The following is a 14,904-nucleotide window of genomic DNA, read 5'->3' as shown; positions in this document are numbered from 1 at the left end:
GTTATTAAGAAAGCTTTGTAAATTTGTAAAAGATTGAAACTGTTAATGTAATAGCCATGATTTTATGAAATTAACGTTTTAACTAAGTGGGTAGGTTAAATATATGGCAAGTCTTATTTATTAGCTGGAAATCGGAACTATTTACAAAATTTAATATATTTCATTTTATAAATGAAATCTAAATGTTTAAAAGGACTTTAGTAATTAAACTACAGGAAAGCCTATGAAAGTGATTGGTTAAATCTGATTAGTTCTATAGGTAGAATATAAAATCTTTTCATTTTATTTAAGTTTATGGAATTGTGGCTTCAAATCCGTAAACTTAATAAATCAAATCTTTATTTTACTTCCACTTTATTTTTACTTTATTTTTATCTGAGCTACAGAAAAGTTGTAAGTAGTACAAAAATCTCTTTTTATTCTAGAAATATTTATGAATAATTTGCCTATCTGATATTCCTTGACTCCCAGATACTTTCCTGTAATATCTTATAAACAATGACATTCTCTTGTATAACCACAATATAATCAGCAGAACCACCACTCATATGTCATTTTTTGGAACTGTAGTGGCTTGTATGTTGCTGTGATGTTGGCAGTTATGCACAAATATTTCAAATACCAGTAGTCACCCATGATGCACAGGTTTTAGTGGAGTTTCGAGACTAGACAAAGAAGGATATGACAATCTATTTCTAAGAAAATTATCCAGTGAAAGCTTTATGAATAGCAGCAAAGCATTGATTGCCAAAAGATGAGCCGCTGTGGTTGGAAGGTAGCCAAATAAGATTGGGAAGAGCTGCTCTTCAAAGTAGAGATGACCTTAATGTGGATTATGTAAAGTGTTTGCAACCTTAATTTGCTGATGTCGCATGACTCAAAAAGAAAAGAAAAGAAAAGAAAAAAAAGCTGCAAACATCCATTAGTTTTACAATGTAGATTATACAAAGTATGTGTTTAGGAAATTTTGGAGTTATCAAAACTGAGATAGAACACCAGAAGATAGATACTCTAGATATTGTTGTTGTTGTTAAGTGCGATCAAGTTGGTTCCAACTCACAGTGAACATGTGTAGGTTTCCAAGGACCGGCTGTGAACTGGAATCACCAATCTTGCGGTTCAAGCTGACCTTGCAGTGGTCCAGTGCATTATATCACAGTACCACACCACTCTTCTGCATCAGTGAACTGAAATGGATAGGATTGGCCATTTTGTAGCAGACAGTCCTACAGTCTACTATGTCAGAATGATAAATGAAGAACGGTGTCACATTCATTGCCAAAAAGAACACTTCAAGATCTATCCTGAAGTACTATACTGCCAATTATAGGATAATATCCATATACCTAAAGTGACCAGTCTTTGGACAGGACAAGGGGATAGTGCATGGTTTAAAATCAGGAAAGGTGTCTCTCAGGGCTACATCCTTACATCATGTTTATTCAATCTGTATGCTGAGCAAGTAATCTGAAAATTTGTACTATATGAAAAGGAATACGACATCAGGCTTGAAGGAAGACTAACAATCTGTGATATAGGAATACATATTTTTTTTGCTTGTTCAAAGTGAAGAAGACATGAAGTACTTGCAAAAATCAAAGATTATAGGGAACAAATCCTTACAGCAAGGATCATTCCCATCCCCTCCATATACAGAGTAAACAGGGATGGGCAACTTAGACATTGGCTACCCAAAATGGGAGGGCTACAAAGGCAAGAAGTGACTGACTTACAAGCTTTCAAGAGGGAACTTAGATTCAGAGGGCAGGAAGGAAAGTAGAATCTCCACTGAGTAGTATCCAATCTGTCTAAGCAGGGCTGGTGAAAGGAAATGTGGATGGGTCTCTTGAGATACAAGAGTGAATAATTGTTATCGGGACTGATTGTGAGGGTTGGAAATGTAAAGGTTATGTAGCAAGGAGGGGAGTAATTAACTTTTCAGCCTAGGAGTGGAGGTGCCTGGAATCATCAAGGGAGAAGAGCGGACAGACGGACCCTACCCAGAGAAGCAGTGAAGCCTGAGATGGAGGCAGAGACAATGACGTGGGGAGATGGAGTGGGGAGATAAACTTCATTATGGATTCTACTGTAACATAAAAAACAAACAAAAAAAAATATTCAAACTGGACTAAAAATCAGCATCATGATAAAAGGAAAAATGGCTGAAGTTATCAAGGAATTCATTTTACTTAGATCCATAATCAGTTCCCTCTGAAGCAGCAGTCAAAATATCTAGTGTATTTCGCTGGGCAAATAGGTTGCCAAAGATCTCTTTAAAGTGAAAAGATAAGCATGTCACTTTTAGAACTAAGGTGTGCTGATCCAAATCATGGTATATCCATTTGACTCATATGCATAGGAAAGGTGAACAATAAACAAGGAAGACCAAAGAAGAATTGATGCCTCTGAATTACAGTGTGAGTGAATAATATTGAATATACTATGGACTTTCAGAAGAAAGAGCAAACCTGTGTTGTTTAAGTATATTCAGGATGCTCTTAGAAGCAATGATGGCAGGTCTTTTCATGTAGAAGTCCCTGGAGAAGGACATTATGCTTGATAAAGTAGAGGGTGAGTGAACAAGAGTAAGACCCTCTATGAGATGAGATGACACAATGGTTGCAACAATGGTTCCAACATGACAATGATTGTGAAGGTGGTGTAGGACTGGGCAATGTTTTGTTTTATTGTATAGTCACTGAGTTGGGATTTATTCAATGACACTTAACAACAACAGAAACAGCAATAAATCATCACAATGGTGACATACATATTTTTACATTGGGGTTCTAACTGCAAGGTGAGTTGTTTAAACCCACCAGCTCCTTCATGGGAGAAAAGATAATGCTGTCTACTCCATTAAAGATTTATAGTCTCAGAAATCCTAAGAAGCAATTACACTTTGTCCTAGAGAATTGCTATGAGTCAGAATGGATTCAAGTACAGTGGGTGGACCCATTTCACCTCAAAAAGGATCTCATTTTCATCTATTGTCCTCATAATGCCCTTTGTAGCATAAGAATCTAAGAACCATGTGTTGCATTTGGTTATCATATATCTAAAATCTCCTTCAGTCTGAGACATTCCTCAGTCTTTCCTTTCATGACCTTAACATTTTTGAAGATTACTGTTGTTGTTGTTAAGTGTCACTGAGTCAGTTGCATCTCATAATGACCCTGTATAAGGTTTCTGAAATACTGCCAAATTTGTGGTCCAAACTGATTTTATGGTCCAGTACTTACCCTACAAAACTGTAGGACTCCTTTTGAAAATTAGCAGCCCATTATGTTGTATAATGTCACTCAATGTGCATTTATTTGACTTTTATAATGATTTGATTCAGGTCATGCAACATTGGCTGGATTATCATGAAAGTGATGCTTAATTCCTCTGTTGTGTCTTATCAGATGGAGCACAATTTCAATTTGCCTCATTGCTGATTATACTCTCTTTGTGTAAGGTGGTAGTGGCTTGGCTTTTCCTTTGTACCATGTGTTATTACTATTTTATGGGGAGATATTATGCAAATACTCATATTCTGATACTTGTCAAACTTTCTATTATTCTTTTATGTGCATCAGAGCTGTAGTTAAGTGCCATCAAGTAGATTCTGACCCATAGCAATCCTATATAGGGTTTCCAAGGAGTAGCTGGTGAGCATGAACCGCCGACCTTGCAGTTCTAACGGCTTTGCAGTCTTGCTCATCAGCCCACAGCACCACACCATTATTCTTTTATGTGCATCAGAGTAGACTCATGATTTTTAATTCTTGTTGACCAAAGTGTCCTACATTTATCAGTCGAAACCCTTTCATTTTAGATTCTGTGTCTTTCTGAAACATAGTCAAGCAAGATTATATATTAATCATTTGACGAATATGTTTGACAAGGGACTTGTGTGAACTGAACCCTCCATATCTCCATGAAGCAATGGTTTTTTTGCTGGGTGCTGTGGAGTCGGTTCTGACTCATAATAACTCTGTATAGAGTTTCAAAGAGTGGCAGGTGGGTTTGAACTACCTATCTTGTAGCTGGCAATGCAGTGCTTATCTTGGACTCTGGGCAGTGGTTTAGTATCTGTAATTCAGTGTTCATGGTGATTTTATGGAACACAACTATCATCCACTGTGAACTTTGTTGCTTTCAGGCACACACAAAAGTGTTCCACACTTGTATTTTCCAGCCTCAGACCTGGAATCAGTCATTTCTTCAAGTGTACCTTATTCCTTGTGGTGAAAAATGGTACTTAGAAACTAAGATCTGAGTGCTTAAGTATTCATTGCTATTAGGTTGTTTCTGCTCCTAGGTCTTCTGAGTAGGCAGAACAAGAAAATACGTATACATACACAAAATAGCTTCTATAGTTTTGTATATATTGGAAACTCTGATGTCACATCATGCCTGGGAGAGATGGACAATAAGCATAGAAGACCAAAGAAGAATTGATGCCATTGAATTTTAGTTAGTGAGGAATATTGAATACATTATGTACTAACAGAATAATGGAATCCTGGTATGGCACTGTGGGTTAATGCATAAGACTGTAAAGCATTTGAACTTCAAGGTTGGCGGTTCAGACTCACCAGCTACTCTTCAGAAACCCTATACAGGGTTGCTATAGATTGGAACTGACTCAACAGCACTTCACAACAACAACAACTCATCATTTACCTCCTTCCAGCATCTGACTCCAATCTGCGATATCTCATCTCACCTGGTTACACCTATCTGTACATCAGTAGCAACCCATCACCTGCTGGGCATTTCTCTCCAAAAAATGGCACTTAACAACAACTAGAATAATGGAGTCCTGGTACAGTTCAAACTCACAACTCTCCCTTCAGAAACCTTACACAGGGTTGCTTTGAATCGGAACCGACTTGACAGCATTTACCATCATGAACAACAATCTTACGACAGCAGATTGTCAGGTCATTTCTCCTACTGAAGAGCTGGTGGGTTTAAACCATCAATCTTTTAGTTTGCAAGCAGTGCTTACCCATTGTACCAACAGAGAATTGTTTCTGAATAATCTCTTTTCTACACAAAGGACACCGGCAAGGATACATTTCTCTAAAATCTTACAGTCCCTTTAGATTTCACACCCTCAACTTCAATGTCATGGTGTTCATAGTGCCCAGGTACATAATATGTTAAACATTTTTATATGTTTTTAATCATCTTATGGGATATTTCAAAATTTATTTACTCATTTAGTAGTTTTGAAAGACTTATCTTTATATTTCTTTATGCTTTTCCTTCAATTTGACATCCATCAATGATTTGCAGGCTGAATGTTCCTTAGAAGTAAGGATGGTGAAACTGTGTGTCTAAACTTTGGGCATGTTATCAGGAGAGACCAATCCTTGAAGTAGGATATCATGCTTGGTAAAGTCACTGGTGAGTGAAGAAAAGAGAAACCCAATGAAATGAATGGACACAGTGGTTGCAACAATGGGCTCAATCATAGAAACAATTGTGAGGGTTATGCAGGACTGGACAACGTTTTGTTCAGTTATATACAGGGTTAATGTGTATTGGAACCTACTTAAGGGCACCTAAAATATTAACAACATCAACAATACTGGAGTTCCTGGATGTTGCAAATAGATAACTACTTGGATCCTAACCAAAAAGTTGGAGGTTTGAGTCCACACAGAAATCACTAGGGAAGAAAGGCCTTGCGATCTCCTTCACGATTTTCTACAATTGAAAGCACATTTCTACTCTGACACACATGGGGTCAATGTGAGTTGGAATTTACTCAATGGTAACTGGTTTGGTATTGATTTTAGGAGATATCACTGTCAGATGGCATAAGGTTTGTTCTAGTAGATTTGTCAATAGTAGAAACTGAAATGTTTTTGTTTTGGAAAATCTTAGCTAAGAAATATGGTACTAATTACTAATCTTTGAAGTAGCAACAAGATTTTTCTCTTGTGAATGCTTGACATCTGCATCAGTATTCTAGAAAACAACAACAACAAAAACTTTAACTGAGATTAAGAGGCTATCGGTACAATAAAAAGACAGTCAAGAAAATGGTTTTCTTTCTATTTTTTAAATTTAATTTTATTATTTTAATTGTCCTTTCAGCTACATGAATCATTTATTATTCTAATTTTCTTCTGGTGACTGGAAACTGGATTCATTTAAACTCCGTAAACAATTAGAGATCATCCAACATGTTGATCATTAGGTCTTTCTTCTGGAAATGTGGTCAAAAATGACAACTTGTATGTAGAGGTCTGTTTGGATAGGTGTTCGAGTAGAGTTGTCACCTGGTTGAGCCTAAAATAGATGAATTACATTGTTAATTAGACAAGTTTGTGAAAAGAATTGACATTAAATGGATTATCTTTTTGCATCAATATTAGGGGAAACAGACTCCTGATGTGGTGCTGTAGGATTAGTATTGGACTGTGAACCATGAAATTGGCAGTTCAAACCTACCAGCTGCCCCTTGGAAGCCCTGTATAGGGTTGCTATGGGTCAGAACTGACTTGATGGCACTTAACAACAACAACATTGGGGGAAACACAACTAAAAATGTTGTGACCATGAAGAAATTTAGGAGATTTTTCCCCTATATTCCTTTTCTCTGGAGCAGTGATGATTCTGATAGGAGCTTTTAGGCCCTGGGTGGTGGCACGATAGAAAATATCTAGGATCAAAGCAGTGCCCAGGCTTATGCTTGTCTAGACTCTACTGAATCAAATGAGTCACTAACTCTACAGAATCTCCAGTGAAGGGCTTTGCAAATACATGTGGTTAAGAGGTAAGAAGTCAAAATGAATTCTATCTTGATTTTAAATTTATCAAATAGAAATGTGTCACAAGTTTGGAATTGGGTTAGACTAGCAGAAGTTCCTGTGTGCTCATGGAAGATATCATGAAGAACTTTTCACCAGTTTTAAAACTATTGTTTTACTTTTTCCTTTTTGAAATGATAATCTTTGCAAAACAATTTAGTCCTTTTACCTTTATTAAGGATACTTTCTAATACATACAGGCTCCCAGGAAGCTCCTAATGGAATAATGGTTTGCTAATAAGGTGTTGGTAAGGAGAGAAATTAGAAGTTTTGTGGTACTGTGTTGCTAATCAAAAACATTGCCAGTTCAGACTCCCCCAGTGACTGTGTGCGAAAGACCTGGAGATCTGCTCCATTACAGATTAAACCAACAAGGAAAAAATTATGCTAAAAGACTTAGAGAACATCAATGAGTGGAAAGTACAGTTGGTCTTTGTTATTTGCAGATTCCATAATTATGAATTTGTCTGTTTGCTAAAATATATTCATAACCCCATTGCCTTAGCTTTTGCAGACATATGCAGAGCAGTAAAACATTTAAGTTGCCTGATGAACTTTCCGAGGTTGAGCAAAGCATGCTCTGCCTTCTTGTTTCAGTTTTCATAATATCAACAAGTGTTTTTTTTTTTGCCACTCCCCCCGCACCCATATTTGTGCCTTATGGCAGTGATTTAACTTTTTAAAATGGTCTCTAAGTGTAGTACTGCTGTCCAAGTGTTCTTAAATGTTAAAAGGTACGATATGCCTTAAGGAGAAAATGCATGTCAGATATGCATGTTTTATATTGCCATTGGTCATGAGTTTAATGTTAGTGAGTCAAAAATATATATTAAATAAGGAGCCACTCTAGGATAAGCAGTCAACTACAAGGTCAGTTTGCACCACAAGACTGACTGTTCAAATTCATCAGCCACTCCTCCAAAACCCTATACAGGATTGCTATGGGTGGGAACCGATTGAATGTCACTTAACAACAACTAAAGAGAAACACAATTGCTGCTGTTGTTGTTGTTAAGAGCCATAGTCATTTCCAACTCATGATGGTTGTTGTTGTTGTTGTTGTTGTTAGGTGTCATCATGTTGGTACCAACTTGTAGCGACCCTATGCACAACAGAACGAAACACTGCTCAGTCCTGGGCAAACCTCACAATTGTTGTCACACTTGAGTCCATTGGTGCTGCCATATTGCCAATCCATCTCTCTGGGGATCTTCCTCCTTTTCCCTGACCATCCACCTTACCAAACACGATATCCTGAGAAGGATATTCTCTTGTCTCTCCTGACAATATGTCCGAAGTATGAGAGACAAAGTTTGGCCATCATAGTTAAAAGGACCACTCTGGCTGTACTTCTTGCAACACACATCTGTTGGTTCTTTTGGCAGCCCATGGCACTTTCAATATTCTCCTCCAACACCGTAACTCAAAAGCATCAATTCTTCTACGGCCTTCCTAATTCATTGTCTACCTTTCACATGCATATGAGGTTATTGAAAATACCATGGCTTGGGTCAGGCGCACCTTAGTCCTCAAGCTGACATATTTGCTCTTCAACACTTTAGAAAGATCTTGTGCAGCAGATTTGCCTAATGCAATGCATCATGTAATTTCTTGACTGCTGCTTCCGTGAGTGTTGATAGTTGATCCAAGAAGAATGAAGTCCTTGACAACTTCAATCTTTTCTCCAATTCATAACGGCCCTGAATAGGGTTTCAGTAGAGCTGCTGGTGTGTTTGTACTATTAACCTCGTGATTAGCAGCCCAGTGCTGATCCTACAGCACCACATCAGGATACAGACAAACACAATAGTCATGATCATACTCTTTTAGAAAAATTACCTTGTAAACATTGAGAGACTTCCTTTCACTTGACTACGCAATGGATTCACCTGGCAGCTGAATAATGTACATTGTTTGGGAAGGGTGTTCATGCCAAGGACTTAAATCCACACCCATATTTTCTTTCTGAAAAGTGTTAGATAGCAAGTAACCATCAAACTTCAGTTTTATTAATTTTGTTTCTTTACATGTTTATCTTTTTGTTAGTTTTCTTTCATTGTCTCCTTTTTTTAAAAAAAATTGTTTCTGATAATTTATTAACAATAAATTATTTCCTAGTAGAGAAAGCTATGTTCAGGAATTTGGATTTATGACATAATCATTATGTCATATATGTAAATGGATGAATGGGTTAAGAGATTTTTTATTGGGCGGCAGAAAATCTGGTTTATCAGTATCTCTCTGTATGCTTGTGTATATTTTAGATCAAATGAAGAAGTTTGTGCCCAAGCAGAATGCAAGACCGTATCCAGAGAAGCAGTGATACCAGAAATGGAGGCAGAGATGAGGATATGGAGAGAGGGAGCAACTGAAGACTCTGCACTCATGAAAATAGAGGGACTAGGTGCTTGTGGCCAGGATGCAGGCTTGCTGCCCTTTGTTATTTAAATTATTATATATTCCTGAGTGTTTTTGTGTACATCCCCCCTCCAAAAAAAAAAAAAGAGGGAATAGGGATTAGAAGCAAATACTGTTGAATGATGATGTACAGAGGAGATTGTAATCATTGCAATGAAACTGTGGTGTAAAGCTGATGTTCTCCCATGTAAACGATCATTCAGTTCACAATAAAAACTTAAAAAACAAAAAAGAAGTTTGTGGCAATCAGGAAAGAGAACAGCTAGCTCATTGCAATATGAAATAGTTAAGGTTTTCTTTTTATGGTGTTTGTTTTTGGTGTATCACTATCTATGTGTCTGTAGGCTTATAATTTGGAGATAATTTTACTTCTTGTTCTACTAATAAATTAGATTTAAAAATCTCCCAAACTGAATGAACTATAAGTTGATTGGCCTTTGAATATAGAAAAGTTATTTTTAAATTTAGTATTCATAAAATTCAAATAAAATGAGAAAATTAATTATATGATACTTTTAATGTGCTGTGCTTACAGTTATTCTGACAGAAACTTAGAAATAATTTGAAGATTTAAGTTGCGGTAGTTAAAGTAAATCTTTGATAAGTAAGAATAGTATAATAATTTTGGTTTAACAGCTGTGTCTTCACTAATTTTTCAGTTTTATGTATAAGTGTCCTGGATAAGCACTTGACCCCAAGGTTGGTTTGAACCACAAGGTCGATGTTTCAAATTCACCAGCTACTTACTTCTCAGAAACCCTATACAGGGTCACTATGAATCATAATGAACTTTACAGCAACCAACAAAAACATGTATAAGTGTACATTTTATTCAACTTGGATTTATATTTCTTACACTTATTTGATTTTATTAAGCATATCCCTAAACTTAAACTTATTGATTATTGATTTAACATTACACCCACAAAATACTTAAGATAACATAAAATGGTAATTTGTGTCCAACTAAATTTAGTCATTATTCTGACAACTTTATTTCAATAGTAAATTGTGTTTTTCAGTATATCAACTTAAATTCCCCTGATCTTTAGGTAAGATAAAATCTTGAGCTAATATTCAGTTTAGTTATATAATGAATACTCATATGATATATAAATCTTTTTCTACTAGGATTGTTGTTGTTAAGTGCTGTCATGTTGCTTCTGACTCATTATAATCCTGCATAAGTTTTCCAAGGAGCTAGAATATTGAAAATTTGTTACTAAATTGATTATTAGGCATTATTTAAGTGCTTTTGTTTACATCCTGTCAAAAGTTCATGTATTTGGGTCATATTACTGGGCGTGTTCATTTTTCTCTCATTAAAAAAGGAATGTATATAATTCTTGCATTTTAAAGTGTTTTTAAACAATAGAAATGAGTTAAAAGTTATAATTAATTTGTGCAGTTAAAATTACATTTGGGTGGAACAGTAATGACAAATTCTTACCATTGTATGTACTATTGTGTTGCAAGAGGAAAGTAGTAGTTTTCAGATTTTCTTTTTATTCTTCATCTCAGGCCCACTGGACAGTCTTCGGACACACTGATGACCCCCCTAAATTTGCATTTGTGAATTGTTTTTGTTGTTAAGTGCCATCAAGTTGGTTCTGACTCATAGCACCCCTGCATAGGGTTTTCGAGGAGTGGCTACTGGGTTTGAACTGTTGACCTTTTTGTTAGCAGCACAGGGCTCATCCTACATTGTCAGACCAAGACACCATATTGTAAGTTAATACTAAGAAATTGTAAACTAGTTATTAATTTACAAATCTATTACATGTTAAGAAGTAATATCTTCATATTAATATGAAAATTGTTTTGAACTTATGGATTGCCTGGTACTGTTGTGTTATGAAAAGCAAAATGAAGGACAAAATTTAGAAGTGAAACTTATTTGCTTTGATTTCTGTTGCTTGAGTTTGAAAGGAAACTATGAAATGTGCTAAGATTTTAGTAAAGTTTATCCAATCTTGATGGATTCGATTTCCTGGTTTACAGATAATTATTTTGCTTATCATATGAAAGGTTATTTTTAAAGTCTTCTTTGTCATCTATCTAGGTTTGGATTCTGTAACTTTTAAGAATAATTTTCAGTGCTCTGTGTTGACTTATTATATCCTTGATTATTTAAAGAAAAAAGAAAAACACAAAATAAACAAAGAACAAAAATTTCTCACAAAAGAGCTAAATGTTCTTTACAATCATGTTCTCTGCTTATTTTAAAAAGCATGAGTTAATTAAATAAGTGACAATTTAATTAATTAGTTAAATGAGTGTTCTTTCTCTGCTACCATGATCCAATTTTAAACAAGTGTCTGAATATACTCTGAGGATTTTTTAAATATAGAAAACAAGTAAAAATTTCAAGATGTCTTCTACACCTAAAGCTATCTTTGAGATTTCCCAGAAGGCCTCTCAAAAGTGACAGTTTATTCTTTCACTTTTGAAAAGAGGAGCTAGAAATAATTAGGTTTGTTAATAGAATTCCATGGGGAAAAGTTGCCAAATCAGAAGAGAGATTTAACCATATCTAGGTTAAGCTTGTATAGATATGTTATTAACATGCATATTTCAGAAATTGCTTGTTTTATGGGAAGTCCCTGGAGTTTTGTCATTGCTCTTGCTTTCTTATAATATGTTTTTACCCTTAAGGCTAACATTGATTTCAACTGTTAGGAAATATTCCCATTAGTTTTATTTTTTATTTTTTCAAAAAAATTATCAGCATACTGATTATACTAGACACCAACAGCATAGTGTTAGCAGTCTTGATTTCAGCTGTCATTTAACATCCGGTGATATTAGACACCAATCGTATAGTGTTAGCAGTCCTGATTTTACCTGTCTTTTAGTCTATTTGTTATAGACTTTTCTTCTTTATTTAAAATCTTCTAGTCCAGGGTTTCTCAATGGTGAATAATGGAGACATAACCATGGAGTTCTTAAAACACAACTGACTAGGTCTTATTGTTGTTGCGGTTGTTGTTAGGTGCCATCAAGTTGCTACTGACTCATAGAGATATTATGCACATCAGAATGAAACACTTCTGGCCTTGTGCCAACCTTTGTAGGTGTATTAAATCTCCTTACTTGGTTTTCTTAATATAGGGAATTATTTTCTGCCATAAATCAAGAATTTATAAAATATTTTCACCCAAATTTTGAATCTGACATTGTACTCGCTGACTTACAATAAATTTAATCATTATCCTTAGGGAGTTTTTGTCTCTCTCCCTTTTTTTTTTTTTTAATATATTCTTGCTTCCTCTAGCTTATTTCTGATCATCAACCCACTGTGCCACCAAGGCTCAATTAAAGGACACCAGTAAGGATATTTAGAAGGCAGTTTGCAGAGTAGCAATTTTTTTTTTTTTTTTAGTATACATATATTTTATTTGTTTTGCATGTCACACATACAACAAGAGTATTTATTCTATTGCATTCATTAAACCATTTACTTTTGGAAAGTTTACCCAGTACAATAATCATAGTCATTTAAAGTATCTATTATCTTAACAACAACAGCAACAGATCCTATGGGACACTTTGACTTGATGGAATTTTTCTTTATTTCTTTATTATTTTTTTTAATCTACAGTTAGTACTGTTTCAGTCCGATGTTTCTCTAAAGTCTATAGTTTACAGGGTAGCATTTGTGCCTTCAAAAATGAAGAATAGCCTCAGAATATTGTTCAAAAGAACTGTACCAGGTATTTTAAATTGTTATGCTACAAAACTTAGCTGACATTGGTTAGACAACTTTCAGAATATACCTTCAGTAGTCTAAGTCAAGATTTCCGAAACCCATTTAATGAAAAAGCAGAGGGTTATATTAGCAAGATCCAGTGGGAAAGCAATTGATTATAATAGGATTGAATGAACTAATGAGAGAGATTGTATTGTGACTATTTGCATGAGATATTGTTAATATTGTTTTAGTGTTTTACATTGCAGATATAGACACTGGTGTGGCTTTATATGAAAACAACTGGACTATTAACCAAGAGGTTGGTCCATTGCTCTTGGAAACCTATATTGGGTCCCTATGAGTCAGAACAGATTTGAGAGCCCACAACAATATTGCAGATACATATTGAGCGCCTTCATTTTCCTGCTTAAGCAATCTGTATGGATCACAGTTTTACTGTGGCACACATGGGGTCACTATGAGATAGAATTAACTTTAAGCGACTGGTTAATCCATAGCAATTTAGTAAACCTTGCTTTTGGAAACTGAAATAATTTTAAATTATATCCGAGTCTCATTTATGTTCTTTGAACGCAGAAATTCTTATTGTTTCCTCAATTTGCTTGGTAATTTGCCAACTTATATAAAAATCCACTGCCATCAAATCAATTCCAACCCATAAGGACCCTATAAAATAGGTTTCCTTCCAGAAGTTTATAAATATATGTTGTTGTTGTTGTTAAGTGCCATCGAGTCAGTTCCGACCCACAGCGACCCTGTACAGGGTTTCCGAGGGTGTAAATCTTTACGGGAGTAGTAATCCTCATCTTTCTCCTGCAGTTGCTTGTGTAAGTTCAATGTAAAGCTGCTTTCATTTTTCTATCCCTCTGTAGAGCATATGGTTAAGCACTCTGGTACTGTCTGAAAAGTTGGTGGCTCAAATCCTAGAAGAAAGACCTAGAAAACTACTTCAAAAAGACCACAGCCATTAACAACTTTATGGAGCGCAGTTCTACTGTGACTGACATACATGTGGTCTACATGAGTTTATATCAACTTAACAGTCACTGAGTTGGTTTTGATTTTTGGATAGTACAAAGGTTTAACAAACTCAATTGATAACCAGAAGGTAGTCAGTGTTTACCCTGAAGCACTTTTGAAATAAGGGATGGCAATATGGTTCTCAAAATTCAGCCTCTGGAAACTCGATAGAGCACAGTTCTACTCTGACAAAAATGAGGTCTCCATCAGTTGGAATTGACTCAGTGACACCGAGTGTCCCTTTTAAGCAAGACATAATAATACAATTTGTAAAACCAAGGTCTTTCCTGGAATACCATATTTGAAAATAATGTCCATATAATCAGATAGGAACAACCATTGAAAAAATAAAGCAAAACAAAGTTTGACTTTACTTATGGAGGCAACCCCTAGAAAGCCCTCCTAGGAAAATTGGCCTAAATCTTGGTAAAATTCCCAGGATATATTCGTATTTATTATATATAAAAAGCCTTAGCAAGGCAAAAAACAGTAAGAGGGAGGTTGCCAGAGGAAAGACGAAGGCAGCAGAAGACATGAGAAGGAACACAAGAATTAAAGTCAATAGAGGTAAATACTGTCAACTGAGTGGAATCTTAGTGTGGTTCTATACTATAACTGGACTGCTAAAGTGTGTGGTTGTTGTTGTTAAGTGCCGTGGAGTCGGTTCCGACTCATAGCGACCTTGCACAGGGTTTCCGAGGCTGTAAATCTTTACGGGAGCAGAACTCCTCATCTTTCTCCCGCGGAACCGCTGGTAGTTTCGAACTGCTGAACTTGCGGTTCACAGCCCGATTCGTAACCACTATGCTACCAGAGCTCCTAAGTGTGGTAGGTGGTTCTAATCCACCAGCCACTACTTGGATACCTTATACAGGGTTGTTATGAGTTGGATCTGACTTGATAGCTCTTAACAACAACTGCTAATTGTTGGTATGTGGAGCG

At 35.7% G+C, this 14,904-nt stretch overlaps 1 protein-coding gene across 2 annotated transcripts in view; it reads right to left on the bottom strand.

Annotated features, from left to right (window-relative positions):
- Positions 1 to 6,195: 6,195 nt before the first annotated feature.
- Positions 6,196 to 14,904, bottom strand: part of LOC102831324 (uncharacterized protein C4orf22 homolog) — a 1,137,236-nt gene continuing 1,128,527 nt past the window's right edge. For both annotated transcript variants that reach the window (XM_006875065.1, XM_006875066.1), the window contains one exon: positions 6,196 to 6,291. In XM_006875065.1, the coding sequence (XP_006875127.1) occupies positions 6,196 to 6,291 (96 nt within the window). The remainder of the gene's footprint in view (positions 6,292 to 14,904) is intronic.

This window comes from Chrysochloris asiatica, unplaced genomic scaffold (genome assembly GCF_000296735.1).
Source record: "Chrysochloris asiatica unplaced genomic scaffold, ChrAsi1.0 scaffold00311, whole genome shotgun sequence".
Classification (NCBI taxonomy): Eukaryota; Metazoa; Chordata; class Mammalia; order Afrosoricida; family Chrysochloridae; genus Chrysochloris; species Chrysochloris asiatica.
Note: the sequence above shows the minus strand (reverse complement) of the source record. Positions and strands in the feature narration are given on the sequence as shown.